We start from the raw sequence: 26,999 nt of genomic DNA, 5'->3' as shown, positions 1-26,999 counted from the left end.
AGCAGTGAAAAAGACCCCGTGGTTGGAAATACCAACAGAACTCAGACCACTGAGCTTGCAGTATGGGCCTTCCTGCTGTTAAGCAGGCAGGACTGAGAAAGCCCAGTAACAACTTCAGGAACAACTCCAATAATGCTGATTCGAAGGGATCCCAGAAATGTCAAATGAAACAGTCACTTTTTATTTTCCCTGTTCAGACAAGTCAATCTGGGACTACATTGCATACCTTTCATGTTGTGTGACTAAATTTTATCTGGCTCATTGCATTTCCCTTTTGATTTTATGGCTTGATTCTCTGTTGTCTTAATTTGTGTAACTACATTACTTCCTAATTTCCATGCATCTGAATCAAGAGTATGGAAGAACATAACAGGAAATGATTTTCCAGTCTTGCAGAATTCTCAGCCTTTCCCCGCACCTTATCTGACTAAAATTGAAGTTGTTCAAAAAACATCAGAGGAAACAAGACAGAATACATCCCTTCATGCTGTAATAGCCCCTAAATGTGGTCATTCACGCAGAATCTGCATCACCACCTTAACATTCAGAGGAGTGGATATAGAGGGATTCATATCCAAGCCTACAGCAGTTTATGAATGTTTGATCTTTAATATATAGTGTGTTTATATCAACATAAAAAATACACGAAGATATATGCCTGGATCACTTGTCTGTATGATGTGTAATACAGAAAAATCTGCAAACCCTGTCTTCCTAGCCCAGTCATCAAGAGCAAGCTTTTTTGATTTTTAGATTGTTGAGGTATACATGTAGTACTTGCAAGTTTGTGTGTAGATACATAAATACAGACATGTGCACATGCAAAATTTGATAATGTTGTCAGGCTTGCAAGCATGATTACAGAACAGCTAGGTCAAAATCAGTCCTTCTGCATGCAGCTCTCAGTGCAGTGAGGTTGGACATCTGTTCACCTCAGCCATCAGTGAAGCCACAGGACTGGGACAAGTCTAGCCCCAGACAGTTAAGGTGCTTTACTTTTTGTGTGCTGTTTTGTTTTGCCAATGAAGGCAATCTGCAAGGGCAGATGAATTACAGAATGTGATTGTGATTCCCTCTCTGAACAGGTCCAGTGTCCTAGCAGGCTGTAACAGCCCTTGGTTGGATTCATAAGCCAAAAGGGAAAGCAGCACGGAACAATTAGAGAGTTATATTCCTGCTGAGTTGTATTGATGGGCAGATAGGCTGCTGCATTATGAACATGTCCTTTAAAAGATTAAATAATTAAGCAATAAGTAGACGTCCCTTCCTTAGAGTTTAAGATCATTAAGTAAAATTACTTGGAAGAATTCCTAGACTTGCAATTATTCTTATTAGATTTAATAGTATCACAGGATAATGTGGGCAGGCAGCATCTTTTCTGATTCAGTTCGAGTGATGAGCTTCACGCTGTGTAATTGGAAGTCAAGTCATATTACTGCTAGCCATTATTTTTTCCATATTGAAATATTTTCCCTCAGCACTGTGCGTAAATGGCATCTTAGCACCGGGAAGCATTTGTGCTACCTGCCTTTCGACAAGCCCTCCCAGTAATGCATTTAAAAAGTAAATAGATCAATAAAGTGACAAAGCAGTTGAGTGGACATTGCTAACTTCCTTGGTAATGTCATCAGGCAAATATACTGTTATGCCTTTTCTTCACAAGGAATAAAAAGACAGCTAATTGTACAAGCTACCTATATAAAAGATTACTCCATCTCTTTTGGAAGACAACTCAGACTATAATGAAATAATCACACTTTATTTCCAAAATGATAATAGTCTATGCAGTGCCCTAGAAATAATATTGTTATTATATGAAATTAGATGATATAAAGGGAACTTTTTTTCCCTATCTGTACTCACTTCGCATTTGGCCAGAACTTGGCTGAGATCCACTCTTATTGCATAGTGAAGGAAGAGCAGTTGAATCTCCAGTTGTTTGCTCAAACCTCTGTGAACTCCTGGCCACCTGGAAAGCTCAGCCACATGTGAATGATAGAGGCACATCAGCATTCTCCCTTTGAAAAGATCTAACTCTCATTAAATTTGGAACCCAGATGAGCATAGGATATGATGCAAGAGTAAGATGAAAGCATGAGCAACGTTCTACCTCATATACCAGTCTGTGTACTAACAGGCTGTTTGTGTAGCAGCTGATAATGGTCCCTTCACTGTCTCCAGTGCATCTAACTAACAAAGGGTCTTTGCTCTTCTTTTTACTCTTCTTTTTATTTAAATATGTCGTTATTAGAAGATGGTGAAGATGTGTCCCTCAACATATTGAAAAACTTTATTTCAATGGAAATGAATGACAATTTTCTAGCATTAATTCTTAATTTCATAGTGTGCCATTACTGAAGAAGTCAAGGTGCTTACAATAGAAATTCAAATGGAAAATATCCGGGTTAACTCAGAGCAAGTATGGTCCAGCACGGTATCTGTCTCTAACTTCTCTGAAACTATTTCTTTGTATCCGCTAAACCTTCTTATAAAGACATTTTAATACATATGCCCTAGGGCTCCAAAGCTATTGGTGGCTATCTCTGACTTTCCAGTTGCTCTCCCTTTCTAGAAGTTCATTCTGATTGGAACCCTGTTTTATAATTAACCTTTACTTGTCACTTAAAACAACAAAATACTAGCAGGTACTTCTGTTCTTCAGCTTTTCCTTAGAGTAAGCACTCTCTAAGGCTTAGATCCCTCTTCTGTTTCTAAAATGTGGCTTCCCCTCTAGTCAGTCCATCCACTTTCTTCTATGTTGTTCTGATTGAGCTTCCTCTGAAGAAGCCTCTTGAATATCTGCCTTGTATTTCTGGAGATTTTATGATCAGCCAGATGAAATGATCAAAACTCTTGGGGAAAAAATCCATTGTCCTTTTCAGATTTGAAAAATCTGTCTTGACAAGTGACCATTTCTTTCACTCAATATCACATTTGAATGGACCACCACAGAAGTTCAGAGAGCAGATCTTTTCATCTCCATATAGGATGCAGGACTTTTCCCATTATGTCATGTGACAGGGAAGCACAGGAGGCTGAGTAATCCCACATTCAAAGTGAAACATAGGGTTTAGCACAGATATACACAGAGGAACCACAAAAACTTCTCCAAACAATCACATGAGGTTTACTATACTTGCTTTGTGACAGTAGAGTTGAAACAAATACAGAAGGATGAGTGACTGTAATTCCAACATGAAAAGCTTTATCATCTTCGGTTCCACCCATGTGTAGTAATTGGAATGACAAACATTGGTGTGGAATTTTAACTGATGGGATTCCTTACTGCCTTCTTAGCAGGGACATTGGTAGCTGCTTTCCTTCTCTGTTGCACTCACACACTTTGTGCTTCTCCTCAGCTGATTAGCATTTTGAATTTTGCCGCAAGATCATTCTGTTTCTATAGTGATCCGGGCACCACTAGTGTAGGTTCATTTCCTATCAGTCATGGTTTACTTACGTCAGTGAGCGCATTATTTTCAACTGTGTTTCTTTCATTCCTGCATCATGTAGGTCATTATATTTATATGCAGCCAATGAGACCAACAAGTTTCTAAAATGGCCAGATTATTTAGAACAGTCTGACAAACTGTACTGTGTTCCTGCTTATTAATGTGCTATTATGCTGGGAAAACAGAGCATAAGTAAACACTAATTAGGAAAATAGGTGGAAAAACAAGACAATTTCAGTATAGCACTCAGAAACAAAAATCTAGGAGATACAGAAGTTAAAAAGTCAGAGCTTGCTAGTTTTACAGAAACACAAGTATAGGATCCCAAACACTAAACCAGGGGCTTAACAAGAAAAAGAAGGGGAAAAAAGTAAGCTAAGAAAGTCTTCAGAAAATCCATTATTGCTGTTTCTCTTTATTTGAGGTCCTGGCTATTATTTACCCTAACACGTGTATAGCACAGGGCAGATCTCATATTCTGATCTACCTTTTAAGTAGGCAGCTGTAAATCAGACAAATGAGCTTTTCTAATTTCAAGTACTGCAAACAGTTCACAATTGTCTACACCAATCTTTCTTTTTAGCCTTCAGTAGGCACTATAATGATTTTTTGTTCTCTTGGATCTTGGCTTATGAGTGTACATAATGAAGGAGGCCCCTGTTTCCAAACAAGGAGGGAATTCAAGAAGAATTTGTCACTGAATGGGACAGCTAGTAGATGAAAACAAAACTTTCCCCAGAAATTATTTACTGTTCTTCCAGTACAAATAATACAAAATGCACTGATATAGCTTAGCTATGACTGAGTATGAAATCATGGATGTTGTTTAGATGGTATATTTAATTATGTGTGACTTTCTCTGCTTTTAAATAATGTTTTCAATAAAAGTATTGGAATTCTAGATTATCTTGAGGTAAGCTTTTGCAAAGGAAATAAAGCAAGTAGAAAATGCTTCCATGTCAATGGAAGACAACTAGAAAAATGTAAAGTTTTGCAATCATGGTGGGTAAATGTGAATGTGAATGAATTCCTTAATGGTCACTGTGCTCTACGTTTCAGTAACATGCATGTGGGGGGGAAAAAAGGCTAATGAGTTTGCAGGGACAGAAATTGAGGTACAAGTACTGAATGTCATGATTCTATCACTTCAGTTAATACAAACCTGAAATAAAAGTGAAACCTCACAGAAGGTAATTTGATTTTGAAACTGAGCCTATCTCTACCCCTGCCACCAATGTTTCTGGCTGTTTTATTAAAGGTACATCCATTAGAAACACACTTAAGGACTTTACAAGGCCTCATCTCAAAGCAACATTTCTGATGAGAAGAAAAATATTTATTTCAGGATTTTCAGGGCAGGTAGGAGTTCTCATTTGCATTTGTGCTCCTCTCAGCTCTTGGAACAAATGGTATCTTTCCTGTCGTGATATTGCTGCTAAACTGTGCAAGAATGTTTCTTTTTGTTAAATAACAAGTATAACCTTCAGTAAAGCTGCAAGAAAATGTGAACTAGACGGAACAAGTGGTTTAAGCTCTTATTTCTCAGTACCATGGAACACTGAATTGAAATGTTTGATAGTTTTTTTGTTGGGTTGTTTTTGTTTTGTTTTGTTTTGTTTTCTAATAGGTCACTGAAAAATACTGTTCTGAGCTTAAGCAAATTGCAGGTCAGGGTCAGCAGGCATGAAGCTGGCATGCATTGGCAGTTCATTCTTTTGGTTGTTTCTTTTGTACAACAGCCAAGAATCTGATCTCCACTAAATACAAAATTTTATTACATTAACTCTGACAAACTTCAAGGATACAAAAGAAGGTGGTATCTCTCTACACCTAGAAGAACAGTACTCAGGTTCTCTGAGCTTCATATCAACAAAGTGGGACTGAGGCTTCAGAATCTTAAAACGGCCTGCCCCTGCTCTCTCACAAAATAACCAAGTTCATAAGTGTAAATTCCTAACCCAAGGTGATTTTCCTGCTGGATTTGGGCACCTCCAAGCTAGCTTCTAGCTTGCTGGGCAGTCAGGCAACAGGTTTCTTTACAGATCTGGGTCTGAGAGAAAACATTGGTGAGGACAACTGAATTAAGCATAATCCTATCACAGACAGACACTGAAGTGGAGATGAGATGATGATTTTAGTTAGAGTCTGTGACTAAATACAATAGCTGACTAAGGAAAAGTTCTGATCAAAGAATCATAAAACAAATACAAGCTATTTCTAATGAAAAAAATGAAGGAAGTAAACAAGATATAAAACCGTAAATAAATAACTTCAGGCCCATTTCACAGTATCAAATGAATAGAAATGGTGCAAAGTAATTCAAAGTAATACCCCAAAATGTAAGAAAAATAGAGAAAATCAATACAAATAAATACCATGTTCATTTATCTAATGTTTCAAATCAGACAAGCGAGAGAAAAGACAAACACATTGATCAAACACATATCAGGAAATAGGAGGAGGAGGTTTTTATGAAGATTCAAAAGATTGCAACTTGTAGTCAAAAATCAGTATTACAAATAAGACAGGATGTGAGTCACACTTATTTGTAGGTTGCTATGTGAGTTCTGTCGTATAAACAAATTGCATTGGTCGGGCTCTAGTACAGACACACATCCTGAGCCCACCTGAAATTTGTGGTTGCTATTATGCAATACATCTTAGCTCTTCAGAACTCGGCAGTGCCAGCAAATCCACCTGCTTTGGAAGGGCTACCAAAGGAAACTCTCTGCTGATAGAAAGATATTCCTAGATCTGTTTGGACAATAGGATGTTAGCAATATATGCATTCAAATTCATTATAAAATTACAGTACGTTAATTTTCTTTTTTAGGAACACTAATTTCTTCATTTCTCTGCCTTCAGTATGCCTTTGTGAAGCAATCTTTTCATTTTAAAAATAACTGATATCCCTATCATATCACTTCATTTAAAAGTACACATACTATTAGTAAGATGCAATGCTTGAAAAACAGCGTTCAGAAAATGTTAGTCTAGATTTCAAGGAAGAATGTTTATCACTGTGAATGGCCAAAGGATAGTAATTTTGTCCCAGTTGTGTACCTATTAACATTGTGATTGAAATTACTGCTCCTCATACCTTTCCAGCTGGAAGCAGTGAAAAGAAAAATAGTCAGTGGCCTCAACAAGTGGGCAGTAATGTTTTGGAGCTGAGAACAGCTGTTATGGAGACAGCTGTGAAATTTTCATGCCTTCTGCCCTCATTTGATCAAAATCGAATGTCCAGTCTCCTTCACCAGAAAAAGACAGGTTCAGTCATTTTCCAATTTTATTATTTTTGTTGCCTACCTGATAAATTTGCTGTCTAGCATGCTCTACGGGTATTTGAAACAGCACATTACCAGTCTGACTAGTGTTCCAGTTTCTGAAGCATCCCATAGCAAATTTTCCAATGTCAATATTCATGACAGTTTTCTGCCACATATCCACCTAAAGGGACACAGCTCAGGATACAGAGTGGGAGTTTTATCTTCCAACATGCACCACATTTACAGATCGCACAAGCCAAAGTGTTTCTGTTCCCCTTTGCTACATTTCATGCTCCTTCTGCACAAATATCAGTGTATCCAAGATGTGGGAGAAGGCATCCTTGTCTGTACAAAGATTTTCAGTCACACAACCTCTTATTAGTGTCTCCTTGAGCCTCTCCATCTGCAGTCTCATTTTCTTTCTTCAACTGGAAAATAAATAGCACTCTTTTTACTTGCATTAATTGATAAAAGTTCAACAATTTCTTTCTCTTATTTTCTTATTACTCTGGTCATGTCCTGAGACAGTGATTTATTTTCTTTGATACTGGTTACATTTTATCACTGTCACTTCGCAGGAATTTCCAGTATACTGCTGCTTATGTTTTCACCTTCGGTAATGTCTTGCCTTAGTGTGAATTCCATTTTCCTTTGCAGTAAGTGAAGTCTCTTCTTGGCTACCCTGTTTAATTTCATGTGGTATAATAGGTCTCAGTATTCACTCCCTTAAAAGTGGAATGTGCCTCGTATACATCCCGTTATGCTTGTGATGATTAGCTAGGTAGGCAATGCTAGAGAAGGAAAAGCAGCTCTCCCATAAATAAAAGCCAATGCCATCAACGTTATGCAGAAACTTATCTCATGGTAGACACTACCAGACTAAAACTTGCCTCTTTCACAAGATTTAATTTCTTGGGTTTTTTGTTTCTACTTCTCTGTTGCCACACACAGCTGCTATTAAATATTTTATTGTATTGCTTTCATGTTCTAAGGCTTTCTCTTTTTGCTCAACTACTGACCTGCTCAAAATAAAGTGCTGGTAAAGATCAGTTTAGAGCTAGGCACTTTAATCAGGGAAACAATTGAAGCCATTTTATATTCTAGTTCAGAACCTTTAAACGGCTTACTGTAACCATATTGTTGTTCAAATCCCTTTGCTGCAATTACAAAACAGCATCACAACAAAAAGAAAATATTCAACTTGGTACTGTCAGTCACCTTTGAATAATTTATCAAATTCTGAATTTTCTGCACATTAATAATGCTTGTCCATTAGAATGAAAAATTACTTATCCTATGATGTGTCTAATTGCATATTTTGAGGATCTTCCATGGAAAATGCCCATGACAATAATTAATACCTAATGCTATATACACCATAGCTTTGGGCGTTGCCTAGCAACCAGCATCCGGTAGGCTTCCTAAGGGGCCTCAAATAAAGGCAGGGGAGCAATCCATTCACACTGCCATGAGCGAGAAGCAGCTTTGTTCTAGGCTGCTGCTCTGTTCTGCTTATTTCTAGAGTGATCTCTGCAAAACAAATCTCCCTTAAGAGGTCACGTGTCCGAAAAGCCTTTTCAAAGGATAAACAGATGCCGAAAACTCTGCACGTGGTCATCTTTTTATACTCTGGGATACCTTTTACCTTCAGAAATACTACCAGTATCCTCTTGTTATCCACCAATAACAATTTTGTTTTCAAAAGAAGTGTTTCTGTGGATTAATTTCTACTTTTAATTGGAATAGTTTTCTGTCTGTGACAGGATGTCATGCTGATATTTTTCAAAAACAACTGTTTTTTGGACAAACTCTACATTAAATTTAAAAAAGGACTTGTGTTGTGAAGTGTTTTTATACAAATACTGCTGTATCTCTAGGGTATCTACAGTACAGAGTAGCACAAACTTCACTGAAATGCAGTCCTCCTCAGCTGTAAAAGCATTCTTTTTTGGCAGTGCAATTTTTTAAAGTATCAGTTAATTTCCAGTGCAACCTCTTTATCTTGGCACAGGGACATCTAAATCTCATTTCATTAAATGTATGTATTTACTCAGATGTTCACTTCAATAAGAGAAAGAGGCTGGAAACCAGTATTCCAAGATTTCCCTTCTCAGCTACAGTTTCCAAACTCTTCTGTGGTCCTTACTGTCACTGATCTTTCCCTTATCTTTGTTTTTGCATTAAAATAACTGCCCAAATATCATCAGACTCAGAAAGATATTGTGGTTATTTGACAGCCCATAAATAAAAAGTCACCAGCATCAGGACATACTTAATTTTTTCATAAATTCTGCAGAATTTATAAAGTTTAATGCTAGCACATTCACCATTGTTTGAATAGGGAAAAAAATGCAACAAAATTCTGATGTTAAAGTGATAATTTTATTTACAGGACTGTGTAATATGTATTCTAGAATCTCAAAGATGTTAGACTAACTGGTTGGCAGTCCAGTCCTAGATTTCTATGAATCATATTTTGTAGCTGTTTTAAAATAACAAAGATCAAGTATTATGTAAATATTCCTCACTCCAAATCCACTGACTTTCTTTTTTTTTTTTTCTGGCTTTGTCCTGCAGCAAGATTATTCAGCCTCCCAAGATATTTTGTAAAGTCATTATATTCATACAGATTTCTGGCTGCAGCAGATCTTCTGTAGAGCTTTGGATTTATATTCATGTTCAGTCTTTAAATCTCAGAGGAAATTGTCAAGGCACAGAAGGCAAGAGAGTCCCCATCATCTATTGATGAAACTGGGGAGCTGACGAAACTCAGGAGTCTAAAAACTCTTTATTTTTGGAACAAAGCTAGTTCATACTAATTTTTTCAATTTCTTTCCCACTTAATTCCCAGTAAGGTAGGCAAATGACACACTGGGGATCAATCCCATACAATCTAAGTGACATCTCAATCTCGAGGGACATGCTGAGCCAAATTCTACTGAAAGATAATCTTACGGATATCCAGAATTTAAACATTAGAGCAAAGGCAGAATCCCTAATGCCCGACTTAAAGATTTCGGTGCAGTTGCACACTGAAAAATGCTTGTGCTTGACAGGAAAGACTAGTCAGGGTTATCTCTCTCCTCCTCATTGCTTTTCCTCTGTCTGCCTCATTTACATGTAAATAAGTGAATTTTGTACACATTCAGGGTGCCACATGAATTTTAATTTTGCCTTTTTTACTTATGATTTCACAATCAGTCTGTCTTACTGTTTTTTTAAAACATTCATCAGGTCTTCTGTTACCCACGAGCTTGAACCACAGACTTACACATGAGTTGCCTACCTTTAGTTCAGGTCACTATGAGTCTTGGGAATATGATCACATTAATTCAGTATATGGAACACACACACATACACACACACACAGGCATACACACTGAGATCTCTTGTCTTTTCATATGATTTTTTTCGACTATGAGAGCATAAATAAAGTTACCTTGCAAACGTTGAGTTACACCAGTGAGTAAGTGCATCACTTTCCTACAGGCAAGCAAATTTGTTCCTTCATTCTAGCAAATGCTTGTTTTCCATGCAGGATTTAACTCCTCAGTACAATAATTTCTGTTCTGTGTCATCAGCACAGGAGCCAGTTCTCCTGGGCTGTGGTTCTACAGTTCAGTGATGGAGCTAACAACCTATTGAAGCAGTTTTGTTTCATTAGCAAGGGAATTTTTCCCTAGTGGAGTGCTTCATCAGCAAGGGAATTTTTCCCAAGTGGAACATTTCGATGCGAAAAACATTTCATTACCAAGCCCCTATATAGATGTTCTATCTAAGTGGTAAGGTAGTTGCCACCTTCCTGAGACTCATCCCTCCTGGCAATGAGTTGATTAACCTCCCTTGCGGCTTTATTTCTACAATTACAGAGTAAAGGTCCTCTTGAAGCCGTTTTATGTGCTGAAATCCCATACACAGTGCTGAGCTCACAGTGAGCTCTCAGAACAATAGTAGGGCTTTGGCAGGGAGGACAGCCTCCACTATGTGCACTATCATTTCATTTCCAGGCGAGTTTTTTCCAGGATACAGTGGTCCGTTTTGCAGTGGTACAGCTTCATCTCTACAGGGGGGCATTTAGTGATCCAAATTTGTTCATAGGATGTCAGCAGCATAAGGCAATTTCAAAACTAACCTTCTGTATAAGGAAAATGAGCAAAAGCTAAAAGAGTAGGCTTAACAATCAATGGACTATTTAAAAAAAGAAGAGAAAAAAAGAAAATAAAAAAAGAGAAGATATTCTGCAATAAAGTGATTTAATAATCACTGAAAAAAATTATTTTCATGGAGTGGTGATTTGTGGGCAAAGAGTTAAATTCCAAAATGAGGTAGTATACTTCCCAGCATCACAGATCTCTGCATAAGTCCTGCCAGTAAGGGAACAGACTCTTCCATGTCTGGCAGTTGCAGTATGAATTCTCCTGCCTGCTGCCACTACAGCCAATATGATCACAGCAGCAAGCATTTCTCCCATGTCCAGAAAAAAAGTGGGGTTTTTGCTTGGAAGTGCTGATGGCTGTAGAAGTACATTAGTCATCATGCCTGCTTAGGGAAACTGGTTCTGAGAATTCTTGATTCCTGTACTTTTACTGCTTCAGTTAGAAAACTCTTCTGGTTTTACTTCACATTTCTGACTGGTACCCACAAGAAGATGAAAGAGAGAAATAAGATACGGCTTTTAACTTTTCTGAATATTTTCATACATTTTCAGTTTGATAATTTTAACTGTTCTACACCTTTCTAGTATTTAAAAAGCTGTATGCACTCCTTTTTTGTCTTGACAGTAAATGAGTTATCATTTTTTTCTTCCTCACAGACAAGCTTATGTATTTCAACTCCAAGAAGATCAGTGTGTGATCTTTTTGCATAACACAGACTTCAAGCCTCCTCTAAAATAAATGTTTCAAATTCATAAGCCCATTTTTAGTTTCCAGATTCCATTCTGGGCTCAGAGTTCTAAAACTTAGGAACAGCAAACATTCAAATTTTAGATTCCAGTTGGAGTGAGCTTCCCCTCTTCTTGTGTTAAAAGGATGTCTCATTTAGAATCCTCCTGCTCAAGGTTAACTTTTTGAATTGTCACATGTAATTTTTAGACATTTACAGGATGTTACAGTATTGGCAAAATGATGTCATTCAAAGAAAAGCCTCAGTGATAGCAGCTTTCTCTTTCTTTGTAAAAGATACTTGAGGATATTGCCATTTTGTTCTTTAGTATGATGTGAGGTTTGCAGTAGGCACTAAATACTTCATTTTATGTTTTAAACATTAAAACACAACACATAAACATTCAAATAACCTTCCCTGAGATGTCAGTAATGCTGACAAACAGAAAATTCTATTTTGATAGTTTTTTCCCTCTTTTTTTGTGCACTTGTCCCTTTCTAAGCAGATTATAGACAGTTTTCAACGCTCCAGTCATGTGAATCACATCACTAGCTTATAGTAATATTCAACACAGTTGAATTTATGCTCCCAAATCAGCCATTCCAACACTTTTTTTTACTAATTATGCTCCTTCTGCATAGTCAATTAAAGCATCTCTTCTTTGCATGCTTACTGGAGATTCTATTTTGCTCTCAGTGCTTTGAGTTTGCCTCCTTTCCACCTTTCTTTTTAATCTTACTTTAAGATCCCCAGAAGCAGCCAGCATGCCCTCTAGAATATTGTCTCTTTTCCAAATGAATTTCACTTGGGCAGTGGTGTGCCATCTTCCAGAGAAAGCAACTCCTTCTTCACAAAACCCAAGTTAATGGTTCAGAGTTATCAGAGTGCTCTGTATTGCATATAGGTTTCCAAAACCAAAGTTTCCTGAAGCAGTAATCAGTGCAGTATTTGAATTATGTTGTTTGGCTTGGCTTGATGAGTCCTAGATGAAGGTGATGGAAGAAATGTCTTAAGTTTGCACTGAGATGACCTTTGGAAAGATTTTGATGATACAGTGATTAATTACTTTCACTCAGAAATCTAATATTCTGTAAAAATTTATCTTGGGACTTCAATATCTCCTCCTTGCTTTAAATTCAGACATGGGCTTTCTGTTTCTTTGTTTTTAAAGGCAAATAAAATATTAATTTACCCTTCTTTTGTTTGTTCGTTTTCCCATGCAAATGGTTAGTTGCAAGGCAGGAAAGCCACAATACATTGTACAATTGAGATACACAATTTGCTTCCCTGCCAATATAAAGCCAAGGCATGCATTTTCTGTCACAGCAGTTGTGTGCTAGTGGAGCGAATGAGCACCATTCAACTCAGCAGCTGCATCCTGTAAGGTGTGGACACATTCCAACACTTTGTGCCAGCTCTCTAATCATAGGAAAGAAATACACTTAAGGCCTAGGTTTGGGCTTTGCTTCATGTTACTCAAGCCAAAAAAAACCGGGAGCAGCAGAAAAAGAGTTAATTGCACTCAGTTTGCCAGCTACATGCTAAGAGTAAAACAGTGAGCACCTTCCTCTGAGAAAAGCAACTCCTTTGCCTTACTGTAGTGATAAAATTGTCTGAAAAGCAAAGGCAATATCTTCTAGAAGGGCTCTGACTTAGACACACATTAAAGAGCTGTTTTGCCCTGCAAAATGCAGGCATAGAAATGGCAGCACACTATGACAGCAGTCATGATGTCATGCTGCCCCTCACTTTGAAGTCATTCGTGTGTGTAGATTCTGTATTGCTGTGGGTTTAGAGAAAATTCTGAGAGAGGATGTCAGTAGCATACGCCAAATAACCAGAGAATAAGACCTTGGCCAGTGATGCAGTAGTAACAATCAAGGAAAAAAACATCCTCTACTTTGAAGATGATCTGCAGTGTGAAGGTGTTCTTCATGCAGCAAAACCTCAAAGACGTTTGGACCATACCACCATCACTGATGATGCAGCGGTTGCTGTGCAGCACAAAAATCTACTCCCAGTAGCCACTGGCAATATCTAATATGGATTTTAGTGTTCTCAAGCCTTGTTGCTGCCATTAGGGGAAAGAGCGAAGAAACACAAACATGCAGTATAATCTCATACAATTACAAATATCAGTAATATTTTCAAAATGTTGTGATGATTCATTTCATGACATAAAGAAAAAATATAGATCACTCCTCCTTCAAAAGCGTGTCTGTCATCTTTTTGACCACAACAGCAGGTCAAACTACTTGCAGCATTTGGATGATGTTCTGGATATTAGTTGTCTGGAGATAGGCTTTTAGCTGAAGTGTTGCTGGTCCATCTATTCTGTTAATCGTTTGCTGGCTGAGATTGAGCACTCCCATTTCTCTCAGAAATCATTCTAAGTTTATCTTCAGATGAGGAAAGAGAGATCAGTTCTCAAGTCTGAAATGGCAAGCTATGACTAATATAATAATATAATATTCATTGTTATTTTGATAAATGTACACTTGATAATTGATAAAATGTCATCTAAACCAGTTTATTATCTCAGCAGAGCAAGAGATAAATGGCGCAGTCTTTGCTACATCATTGCTGTGACATATATGGTGTTTAAAAAGTTTTTACACAATATGTTGTGTTCATGCTTTGTACCAACTCAGAGAGACACATAAGTAACTGTGAGGGACAGCAGATGATTCTAATGCAATAGGGAAATACTGGCAATGATAATGGTAGACAGGAATCAATAAGAGAAAAGATATCCTCAAAGAATTTTAAAAACTTCTGTATTTTAATCCATTTTAGAGAGGAGTAAGTATGACAGGTCATAGGAAACAAATTATTTTTTGTTGAGTTTCTTGAAGGCAAAGCACCAAATACTCTTCCAAATTTACATAAATAATAATTATGAGTAATGTATGTTACTTTGCTGTCAATAAAGAAGGAAAGCAACAATTTGTCCTAAACAAATTAAATGGTATTACAGTACTGAGAAAAACAGGTTGTTTTAGGCTATGCATCATCAATGCAGTTTCTTAGCTTCAGTGATGGAAAGGAGGTGAGCACTCACTATAGTTATAAAAAGTGTAAAACTCGAGTAGGAGGAGAGCTCATTTTTAAGGAGAAAGAAAAAACAAACCCTAAACCACAAAACATCTGTTTAACTGGATTTTGTGTACCCTGTAATGGATTCTATACACTGCCTTCTGCTCACTCTGTTCAGCATGTGTTTACCTTACAGTTGGAGTTTATTCTACTAATCACTCGTCAGTTCCCCTTCTGGTAACATAAAGGGCAAAAAGTTCATGCATGGGTTTACTTCCATCCTTAGGTACAGTATGTCTAGAAGAACATTTGCTGTCTTTGGTCAAGGCATTGGCCCATTTCTGTCTGGTCCTGGTGTCAAGGGATTTAGTTGAGCAGACTTGAGGCAGCCCTGTGAAAGCTGGAGCCTGGCAAGGCTCGAAGGAGCCTGCTGTTGATGGAAGTTCTATGTGGCTGAAGAGTAAACAGTGTTGCAAATTCAGCTTCTAATAGTTAAGCTGGTTCCAGCGAGCAGTACATTTAGATTTCGTTTTGGTGTAGGTCCCCATTGCTGGGGCAAAGCAGTACAGCAAGACCGTGAAGAACATCCCCCGGAGAGGGCCAGTGCGGGGTGCTCCTGGGTGGGAAACACTAAGCCTTCGTGGTAGTGGGTTCAGCTCAGCAGCCAAAACCTTCCTCTGGAAAGAATTCTGAACAGGATTTGGCTTCAGTACGCGCCTGGAATGGCAAAGGGCAGCTCCAGGTTAGGATGGACTCCAGCACCGGGTCGGAGAGGTGCCAAAACACTGGGCCTGGCTGAGTGTCCACCCTCACACAGGCTCTGAAAATACACCTTGAAAATAAGCCAGCCAAGCAATGGCTAGCCGCAGAAATGTTCCTCCAGACCTCTCCATAGGGGTGGGAGAGATGACTCCTCCAGTCAGCGCCCCCAGAAAGGAAATGGCACAGTTGCCCTTCCCTCAAAGACTTCAGCTGGTTTAAAGGTCTTACTGATCAGGTAACCCAACCCACTGCAACTCCCTGTTTTCTCGCCCCATCCAGAACCTTTCCCTTCCTTCTCCTGCTGCTAAGCCACGGGGGTGGGTAGGGAGGAGAGCGGTGCGTGCGTGGGGCTCGGGTAGCGCCGTAGCGGGGACACTCCCCTCCGCCACCATTGCGCGCCGGCCGCCCGCGGCGAGGTCCCGCTCCCCCTCCGCCTGTCTTCGGGCCGCCGTATGGAGGACGGGGAGCGGGTGGGTTGGGAAGCCCGAGCGCCCGGCGGCGGGAGTCGCTCGCCTCTGCCGGCGCAGGGGGCGGCTCGGCTCGGCTCGGCAGCCCCGCCTGCCTGGCGCCGCAGGGGTTAAGCGCCCCCGCTCCCGGCGGGATCGCTGCCGGCGGGGAGCGGGTTAAGCGCCTGGCGGCGGGGGCTCCGCCACTCGGCTCCGCACCGCGCTCCGCGCCGGAGCCGATACAGCGGGAAGATGGCGACGGAGGGAGCGAGCGGCGAGCCTGGCTCTGGCGGGCGGGAGGACTCGGCGGCCACGGTAGCGGTAATGGGCCTGGCGGGAGAGGGAGGGTGCGATCCAGCCGCGGCGACGAGGGTTCCCCATAGGGTTGGGACGAAGCGGTGCCGGGAGACCTGCCTCCGCCGCTCTGTCCCTCCGCCCTCCTTCTGCCCCGGGGCGGGACGGGGTTCGCTGCGGGACCCGCCGCCACCGAGCCCCGTCCCGCCCCGGGCAAGACCAGAGAGGGGCGCGGGGTCTCCCTCGTTGCGGCTCTCCCTCTTTCCCTCCGCCGGGGCGGTGGGTTCTCTCTCCCATTGTTCCTTCCCGTTGCTCCGGCGCGGGGTCGGCGTGCGGCGCCGGTGAGGGGCACGGAGGGGGCTCCGCTCCCCGTCTCGCCTCTCCCGCACCCACCCCCCTTTTCCTGCCGCTTCGCACAGCGAGGGGGCTGCGCCCCTGCTCTGCGGGAGGGCTGAGGTGCTGACAGCGGCCGGGGACCTGTCAGACCGGGGTGGGGGGAAATGTTGCTCTTTAACCCTTTGCCGGGCCCGCAAGGCGCTTGGCTTTCGCCTGCCTCTGGTGAGGCGTTTTCGGCGCAAAGGCACCGTCCTTTTCCCCCGCTCCAAGTCCCCGTCCCGAGTGCCGGATGTGTGGAGACGTCTCCGCTCCCGGGCCTCGTGCCCCAGGGGCAGGATCTGGCTCCCTGCTTAAAATATCCTCAAAAGCCGAGCAGAACCTCCCTCCCTGCCGGCGTGTCCTCTCTGCGGGTGGGTGAGGCGGCTAGGAGGGAGGCGCAGGGCTGCGGTGCGGTGCCAGCCGATGGTTAAAGAGCGGTGTCGGGGGGAGGCTGCGCTCCCCTGGGCCGGCGCTGGGCTCCTCTCTCCTGCTCCACACGACCCCAGGGAGGGTTGCAGGGCTCGTCTTCTCGGGCGGTCTGCGCCTCTGCTGGGCCCCGGCTCCTCGCCCGTGCTCTGGCAGACCCCTGCAGCCCGGCGGCTCTCCCTCTCCCGGTGCATCCCAGACCTGGCGTGGTCCAGCCTGTCTGGGGACTTCCCAGGCGAACCAGCCTTAGGTACTCGCCTGGCCGACAGCCGCAGGTCCAGAGTCAGGCTGTAGCTGCTCGGTCTCGTAGCGACATGCGAAGTTCAGGGCAGTAAAACCGCAGTGGTGCCCGTTCTGATAGGGATCGGTCCTGAAGGCGATGACTCCCGAAGGGAGGGGACTCTAGTTTCTCTGAAATTTAGGTTATTGCTAGCATTTTATTTTTTATTATCTTGTTTACTTCCAAACAGGCACTAGTTCGTATCTGAAACCTTGTTCCAACCGTGTACATAATTGTCCTTCTGTGTCTTAAAATCTGCAGTGTTGTGGAAATTCAGTTTTCCTTTAAAAAAGTAAACCTTACGCAGTGCATATTTATAACATCACTGTCTTTTAAAACAATGATATAACCATGGCATAAATGAATATTGTGGTAAGAATTAACAAATGCAGGCTTAAATACTTTAAAGCCCGGGTTTTGACCAAAATTATTTGTACTAAATTCTTTAGTATATTCATATTAATACTGCCTTAATTTTCAGATTTAAGATATCAAACAAGTAGCACTTCAATATTGCCCTGTTAGGCAGTGGAGTATAAGCCACTCATGCAATTTGGTGTTCTCATTGTGAAAGGTAGGAGGGATAGCTCTGCATTGCACACTCATTTTAAAATATGTTTCTAAAACTGAAGAGATGCTAGGATGTAAACTGTGTGTTTCTCCCTAACAAAAATAATAGCTATACTTGAGCAATAACAAAGTATTTTTTAAATTATTATTTTCATTTTTAATTTGCCTTCAGTCATTAATTTTCCTTTTATGTTTTTTTCCTTACCAGCATAAACATTTTATTGTTGATTAATTTTATCTCTTGTACTGGAAAATAAAAAGAATACCTCTGTGTAATGAAAATACTTTTTAAAAATACATTTACGATACTTAAATATTTCTTTTGAAGGGTTAGTATGAATAGCTTTTATTTTCTGTCTTTAAATGGGAGATACAGAATTATGAATTGAATCATCTTGCTTACTTTTTGCGTGACCATAATCATTCGAATGACTATCCTATAAGTCATGCTAAAATTCAACTTATTACAAAGTATTGTTTTCAGTACAGTTTTAGGTTAGGGGTTTTTTTGGGTTTTAGTTTCGCTCTGATTTTTAAAAATTTTTTTTAGTTCTCAGAATCCTGATTGCACAAATAGTGCAGTAAAAAGCTGTGAGAACAGTATTTGTAATAGTGATGTGTTAATGTGTAAGTTTTATGCTGTCAGCAGAAGGTGTGTGACACGGGACAGTACAGCAGGGTTTCTTGATATGAAATACTGTTCTTGTGTCTTGATACACTATCAATAACATCACTGGGAAATAAAGACTTTCTCTGCTCTTTTTAGAAGCACTGTAGAAAAGGAAGGGAAGTGCTTCCCTCCCTTTTTTACATTCACCAGGGAATTTGACTGAAAAAGCCTAGACTGTTCCATAGTATGTTACATTTAGGAACAAAGCTGATAATCTTGTTATTCTGAGTTTCCTTGGATAAAACACAGCATTTGGTAAACCCATCACTTCTTTTCCACAAAATATTGGTATTTTTATCATGGGACGAATGATAGGGAAAAAGGGCAGGGGAGTGGTTCTGGTCCTTTTTCATACCTGCTCAGCATGATTGCACTGAAGTCACTGAAATTGTGTTGGTGCCGTTTGGACTAGAATTGAGAGAAAACATATGTGTGTGTTTTAAAACATCTTTGAATGACTTCCATCTGCCTAATGTCTACCAATAATGATTATATAATAGCAAGAAAGAATCCAATTTGACAGTCTTTTTGTTGAAACATTGAACATCAGCCTGCTGTGCAGAGAGGGTTGGCTTGTCACACACTTTCACTTCAGTGTAGATTTAACAAAGCCTATGAAAAGCCTGGTATATCAAACATGAAGTTTGTTGAAATTATTCAGTAAAATTTTTGGGTTTGCTTTTGCTTGAGCAGTGATCAAAAGCATAAATGTTATTTTTCCCTCAAAGACAGTACCTTCTACTGTCTGTAAAGCTGTACATGTAGCTGATATTGATAGAGTGGAATCTTGACTCCACTAAAGTGAGTAAGGATGCTGCTGCAAAATTGCATCGAGAATGTGTGCATACTCCAAAGGCTCACTCTGGGTTGCTGTGGGTCATGTAACAGGACAAAAAAGTTACACTACATGAAAAACTATCAAACGAAAAAAAAAATATATATATAACTGAGAGAAATTCCATGATACTTTGTGGTGACATTATGGGGTATTTTGTGCGTAGCTTGGTGTATTCACTGTCTATTGATCAGTAAGAATGTTCGTAGTAGAACTGCCATTCTGGTCAATATAGTGAAATGCTAAATTATGGCTTGATCGTATCAATTATGTAGGCTGATTTAGATCAGTTGGAAGGATTCTTATCTGAAAACTACTGCAAGTAGCAAAAAATGAGACCATAGCCTTGAAAAGCAAAGACTCTTACAAGAGATTACATCCTGGAAAATGGTCACTTACAAAAGGACTTTAGCAACCCTGTCTTCAACTGAATACAAGTTTTCAGTGTGGCATTATCATTCAGAGAAGTTATTTTCTTCTAGTCAGATGTGTGATGCTCTTGTGTTTCAGCATGTAGGTGACATGCAGAGACAGCACAGTTCTGTCTGTTCTAGTTCTCCTCCTTCTCTGTGGTGAGAGATTGGTCTCAATCCGTCTTGCAGTGATAATGTTTCAAGCCTCCTTTCTTCTTCTCCTCCCCCTTCTCCAAACTACAGCACTGCCTTTTCTATGCCTTCTACTACACAACCTGCAGCACATCCTCTCTTCCTGTGTTGTGAGGATCTTTGTGGATGAGAAAAGAAAGCCACTGAATGCAGTCCACTTTGCAAATGTTCCTTTCTCTTCCAAATGTGGACTGTCACACTGTCATTAGAGGTGAAGTGCAGAGGTGAAAATTCTGAGCCAGATATGTGAAAATGGCATAGGAAGTGCAAAGCTGTAGGATACAGTAAGTTCTGTTGTTTTCCCAAGTGTTTTGACTTCATTTGTGTAAGCATTGCTTTGGCCTCAGAGGGAATATACCAAGATAGGAGTAGAGATGAAAATTAGGACAGGAAGGAAAGCACTCAGGAAGACAGCAGTTTGCATTCTGGTTGTGCACCTACTCCTACCCAAGAAAAGGAGCAATTGATTTAAAAAACCTGTATAATCCTTGAACGTGTAAACCAGAAGCAGTCAAGTAGGTTTAGGGAAGACATACTGGTATGTACAAATGATACGTGAGTTAAAGCTTTCTTGGACATTGATTTTTGGTTCTCTTGTAGCACAAAGTAAGGTGTAAAATTTTGGAAAATAGAGATAGCTTCAACAGTGAGTACCCATATCTGTATCTAATCATATACTATTTGCCTTAGAAGTTACTTATTTGAAAGCAACTTGCTGAACATAAATTGCCCATTAAATCTAAGTAAGAATTTAAACATGATTAAGAAGATTTGTGGGCCTCAATCTATATAGAAACCTAACTTGCACTGAAATAAAAAATGACAAAGTATCTTTGTGGCTTTAAGTAGATTGCAAAAATGTTTTAATAGCTGTGACGATATCTGGGTGTGTACAAAGGTCAGTGTCTTAGTAATTTTGGAGGGGTTGGGGACTGCTTCTTTGTTTGGGGTTTTTTGTTTGTTTGTTTTTGGTGGGGTTTTTTTGTTGTTGTTATTGTTGTTTCCAAAATAAATTTCCCAGCTCTGAGGTATATTTATGGTTAATGTTGAAACTATTAAAAGTTTTGCTGTTATCTGAAGCCAAGAAAGCCCACAACAGCTAACCAAAACCTCCCCCACACCTGTTAAAGAAAAGCCCAGAAAACTGGGGAGCTGTGCTTGAGGAGGGCAGAATAAGCGGGTAACTTCTTGTGGTGAACAATCCAATAAAAGTCATTGAGCTAATGGATGGTATAATTAAATGCATATACAGTACCCTCATGATCCCTTAGGTATGACTATGAAATTTGATGAGTCTTGAATGTTAACATCAGATGATATTCTCTTCAGCAAAAAACTCCATATTAGTTGGGGAACAAATTCAATGACATTGCTTTTCCTTGAAAGGTATTTCTCTGCCTTCACACCTTTTTCTATTACTAAGAAGATTCCTTAAGGTTATATCTTAATTCTTAAATTTGTCTTGGATGTGGTGGGAAATGGACATGTATTTTTTCATCAGATCATTTCTGGTGAAGCATGGGATCACAGATTCTTACCCTAGTTTCAGACTAAAGAGCAAGCTTTCCACAGGGAAAGCAATAAACTGTGGTTTTCCCTGAAGTATTCATGAATACTGTGTGGATATTATAACCACTTCTTTTAGCAGTCTCTCTGTTTGCAGTTTTCTTTATTAGAAAAAAGCTATGATTCATTTGACCACATACCCACTTCCTTTTATAGTTGGTAGGGTGAAATAAGTGGCTAGAAGGAATAACCTGTTTTAGAAGCAGGTTTGTGAACTTTACTGGTTTTGAGTGAAGTGACTTTGGCAGCTGACTCTTGAAGGTATGGGTGGAGGTGTGAATGGGGTTCAAGACACTTAAATTTAGGTGTCTATGTGCATATGCAGTGTTTAATATCCTATTATAGTCAGTGGAGCCGTGAGCAAATAGTTCTGGCAGTGGTTAACTGAATAGCTTTTTTGTCTGTTTGACTGGGCTGATTAGTTCTCCATTGAAAATAAAGGGACACTGGGTACCTGGCTTGCATAGCTGGTACCATTAGGTACCTCACTTACATACCTACATACATATATACAAGACATGCATCTTTAGGTTTTCACCTTTAGTGGCCCACATGTGGTACTCTGGGGTATCCCAGCTGGAATTCTGCTACTAGTCTGGTTGGCATGGGTGATTCTCCTAAGTTCTGTATCAAATCTACCTGTCCCAAAAAAGCTATCTCTGATCCCTGGGACATTGCAAATCACATTAAATACTTCTCTATAGGAAACTAAAGAGAATTAGTCAAAGTAGATATTTATACTTGATCAGATGAGTTGTACCTGGGAAACATACTTGGTGTTGTAAAACATATGAATCATGGTTGTGTTTCTCTGGTGCAGTTGTTTGATGGGTCTGGCAGATGTGAGGCCATCATTATACTAGAAGTTTATTTTGTATAGCCTAAAAAGTAATAGTAAACCTTTTTTATTTTTAGAACCTTATCTGGGAAGTCTGCTTTGTGAATCTTCAAGAGGATTCACCTGTGTATTGATTTGAATTCAATTTAAAATATGTAATAAGTGTAGATATTTACCTTTCCTTTCCCTTCTGAAAATACTATTTTTTACTTTTGACAGCTTTTCCCTATGTGTCATATTGTACACCATTTTTATACTTCTCCCCACCCTGCTCCCACCCTTCCACTTCAGCCCTCAATTATGCTCCACAGGTTTCTTCCCCAAGTCCTGGTTATTACCCAGCTCCATCTTTTAAAAGGCTTTCTGAGCAAGAAAGAACTTGTTTTCTATGGTCATTTATGATTAATTCACAGCTAACTTGTTTTTTGCCTATGTTCTGTTTGGGGAAAGTACAAAGTTGTGGCTTTTACACTTTACCTATCTCCTCAAGCTTCTGCTGAAAGCAGCAGAGTTTTTAACGGTTGCTGCGATAGCACAATGAACAGCACTTTTAGCGCCTGAGGTTGCCAGTACTATCAACTGGGCTATGTCAGCAAAAGCAAACTATTGGCACTGCCTATCCCTCATGATATTTTCTGGGGATTTGTTTTTGTTTTGTGTGTTTGTTTGTTTGGTTTTGTTTTGGGGGTTTTTCTTTGAGAGTGGTGTGATGCATTTAACTGTAAAGACTTTTACCATTTTTACTCTAAATTGCTTTACATGTGAGAGACTCCATTCTGTTCCTGTGCCTCACGGTGATCTTCCAGTTTCGTCTTCTTTTTATCTTTTCCAAAGATGATGGGGGCAGGAAAATGCCTCTCCAGTTTGATCACTGCTGTTCTGAGTAGTCCTTCTTTTGTTCAGAATTGATGGATTTTTCTTCCTTTTGGCTTGGCAGAATTTAATTTAGTTTTTAGCAAAGCTGGTATCATTTTGCCTGTACTGTTTTTATGATGCACATTCAGGTAGTTGAATGAGTTTTAGCTAATTAGCAGTTTGCTCCATTGTCAGTGCACTTGCTGCCAGGCAACATACACCCCTTACAAAACTGATCTTGGAAAATAATGTGGAGTTTTAGAGGCATAGAGAACTGAAGTAGTCTTTTTCAGGTACTTTATTCTTATAGATCAAATAAACCAAACACTTTAAAATTGGAAAGAGGTAGAGGAAAAAATTCTCTTGTATTTTGGTTGTATATACAAAATATCTTTCTAGGGCAACATATTCTGGTATCTCTGTTATAAAACCAATACAATGGCTGGCTTGGTTACGTAGTTGTTAAGTTGATGGTTACATTTTTACAGTTTGGCATTCTAGCAAAACCCCAGAAGACATATAAGCCATGAGGTGCTACTGCAGTCTTTATTTTCTGGAGATCTAAGACTTACTGCTCCACTGGAAGATGTTAGGAAGATTACTTTTCTAGATCTAAATAGCAGTTTTTTCTATGCCTTGGCCAAACAATGTTCTCTCAGAATAAGAACGTGGGGCATGACTGACATCTTGATCCCAGAAGATTGCATGGAGTGTTTAAAAAGGGAGGATAGTTTTATTTCATTATATGCTTTATCTGCTCAAATCTGAAAGATGTTTTTTCAGCCATGCTTGAGAATATTTTAGATCTTTAAACTATGGATTTTGGTCCACTTAGGGTAGGCCATGTTGCAACTCCATGAGTGCTGGTTCAGAGATGTGTATGAGGAAAAGACGTGGTAGCATCTTCAGTGACTGCCATGCACGCTCTTATCCTGTGTGAATGGATTTGATGTTGCTTATCCATAATGAACAAATTGAAGATGACCTTAAAGTACTGGAAAAAAGTAGTCATTGCAATTTCAGAATTTGTCAAATAAAGTTGGAGGGAAAAAAAGCCTCAACGAGCATAAAATTGTTCATAAACAAGACCAGAACAATGATGGTGTTATCTTTCATCCTAAAAAGCACTTTTTCTGTTTAGTGTGTCTCTTCTTGTGGACAATTTCATACTTAAAAACAAGAAGGCATCAGACAAAAGTAACTGACAGCAACGGTGGTGATTCTACACAAAATGTGTAGTTGTGCTGTGGAATGTTGTGGATGCTAAAATTATATAAAGATTCAAAAAGCAAGGGCGCAGGTTCTCAGCAGGTATGTCAGCTGAGGGCTGCTATGTACAAAATGACAATTTCTGCCTCAGAAGGTGAACAAGCTGAAATTTGCTGGAGGTTGGGAGAATATTTCTGCGAAGTATCATTACGGGCTTGTTTTGTTCTAATGGTGATTTCAAGGCATCCCTTATTGGCTGTTTTTGGAGACAGGATGCTTGAGTAAGTGGGTTTTTAGTGTCATATGCTAGAATTGTTTAGATATGAAGTGATTTTACTAGTTCTTATTTAATGCTTTTAAAACTAAAAATATAAAAACTAAGTTGAATATCTTTTTGGAATGTCTTTCTGTCAACGTTTCTTTGTGTTTATTTATATCTAATCATAAATTACCAGAGATCACTCTTAACTGCTAGTTTTTGCTGTCTTTTCTTATGTTCTAGTTCAAGGTGTATGCTTGAATGAAATTTACTGTAGTCGCATAATCAGATGCTTAGTTAAAAATCTCATCACTGCATCACATATGTTGAAGAGTGTCTCTGGTTTGATAAGAATGGAAGAATGTTTTCATTTATGACTCAGGAAAGACTGCAGATAATTGATGTTTCACCCGTGATCTACAGTCTTTTGACAAAGAGCTACCTTGTGTTACACCTCCTGGCAGACTGAATTTACTGACTTGGGCAAAAGAGTAGGATCATGTTTTGTGTACTGTACTTTTGTGGATGCCCCTATTAACTTTGTCTGTGACTGTTGAAGCCTTCAGTGCCTTTGTTTTTTGGTTTTTTTTGTCAGAAGAGACAAGCATATTTTAGAATATAAAGATAATGTAGTGGATAAACCATTGAATGTCATCTTTAAAGACCATTACTGAATATTATGTTTTGTACTACTTGCTTTCTATTTTTAGAAAAAAAAAATCCCTGCATTAGTTTTCCATCTGAAAAATAGAGACTTTTTTCTCTATTATAAAGGAAGTTGTATGAAGAAACCAGTTCCTATCCTTGAGGTATTAGGTTTTATGAAGTTGTTCACAGAAGAAGGATGGCAGATAAGTGGGTCCTTGTATCTGACTGAATTAAATTTAGTAATTAGAAGTACCCAGAGTGAAAAGTGCTGCAGCCCGTAAGGTAAAATCTACTCTACTGACACAAAATTAAATGAGGAGCTGTATAAGTTTAGTGACTTTTCATTTTATACGTGTCCTTAGATCATTGAGCAGTATATAGAACTGTGAGGAGCACTGTGAGAGGCTGCTGCAGCACAGATTGGAAAAAGCCTTCAGAGAAACTGGTTGTTTCTCTTGATTCATTGGCATGGAGAGTAAGAGGTATTTTTGGGATTAGAGAAATAGCTGACCCAGGCAGCAAAAATAGAAGATAACTGTTGTTCAGGATAAAGTTCTGGTTAGAATGGATGGCCCCGTCTTCAAAACAGTTAGGCTTAATAGAAATAGGGGGACTGGAGCATTTCTTATGAGGACAAACAGGTAACTTTCCAACCTCCAAAAGAGATGACTGAGAGGGGACCTAATCCATGTCTGTCAGTATCTGAAGGGAGGGTGCCAAGGGGATGGAGCCCAGACTCTGCTAAGTGGTGCCAAGCAGTAGGAGAAGAGGCAGCGGGCCGAACCTGATGTACAGGAGGTTCTGCCTGAATATGAGGAAGAGCTGCTTTACTGTGCAGGTGACTGAGCACTGGAACAGGTTGCCCAGAGAGGCTGTGGAGTCTCCCTCACTGGAGATATTCAAGAACCCTCTGGACACAGTCCTGTGCCCTGGGATGACCCTGCTTGTGCAGGGGGGTTGATCCGTGTTACTCACCTAAATGAGGAAGCTCAATCCAACATACATTGAATGTAAGTAGCTAAAGTTCTGACCTACAGTTCTCAGTAGCCATTTGTGCACCTCTGTGTGTTTTAACTGCAAAGTGAAAGTATAACACAGTTAATACTGTGTTAGTATTAACACAGATACAGGTTTTGGGTCTTTTATATCTATGGCCTTCTAGCCTGAGGGAAGAACAACTGTTCTGCCATCCTCTTGCCTTGAGAAAGTAGAAATGGTACTTGCCTTAATTTTTATTGCATTTTTCTATACTGAATTTAAGCTCCGGAGTAGCTGAATGTTTAGATTTTATGTGCTTTGGGGAAGATAGACAATATGTCCAGATACACCGCTCACCTAATTTGGCAACAGATTACTTCATCCTGAAGATAGCTGAGTGTTTGCATTGCAGGGCTTTTCTAGTAAACACATCTACATCATAGCTAGGAGTCTAGCATTTACCTTACAGGGAATAATAGAATAATGAAAATCAATCTGGGCAGCTGAATCTAGCACATGGAATAAAAACTATTTTCTCCCCCTGAAAGTAATCCCCTTCTAAATTCACTACTTGTGTTAGCACTCAGGATGGTGAACAACAGATTGGTATTAATCCTACCTACCTTTGTGATTTTGTGAATATTATAACATTCCCCTCACCACACCTCCAAAATCAAGACTTCCAGCCTTGTAGTCTTTCCTCATACAGTACTTACTCCTTTTCTCTTCATTCTTTTAGTTA

General features: G+C 39.8%; 1 protein-coding gene across 1 annotated transcript in view; it reads left to right on the top strand.

The window, feature by feature from the left end:
* The first annotated feature begins 15,769 nt into the window (after nucleotides 1-15,769).
* Nucleotides 15,770-26,999, top strand: part of CTTNBP2 (cortactin binding protein 2) — an 81,666-nt gene continuing 70,436 nt past the window's right edge. Inside the window, 1 exon segment of the mRNA XM_032105670.1 lies at nucleotides 15,770-16,170. Within this exon segment, the coding sequence (XP_031961561.1) occupies nucleotides 16,102-16,170 (69 nt within the window). The 5' untranslated portion in view covers nucleotides 15,770-16,101.

The sequence above is a fragment of the Corvus moneduloides genome, chromosome 4, assembly GCF_009650955.1.
Source record: "Corvus moneduloides isolate bCorMon1 chromosome 4, bCorMon1.pri, whole genome shotgun sequence".
NCBI classification, from domain to species: Eukaryota; Metazoa; Chordata; class Aves; order Passeriformes; family Corvidae; genus Corvus; species Corvus moneduloides.
Note: the sequence above shows the minus strand (reverse complement) of the source record. Positions and strands in the feature narration are given on the sequence as shown.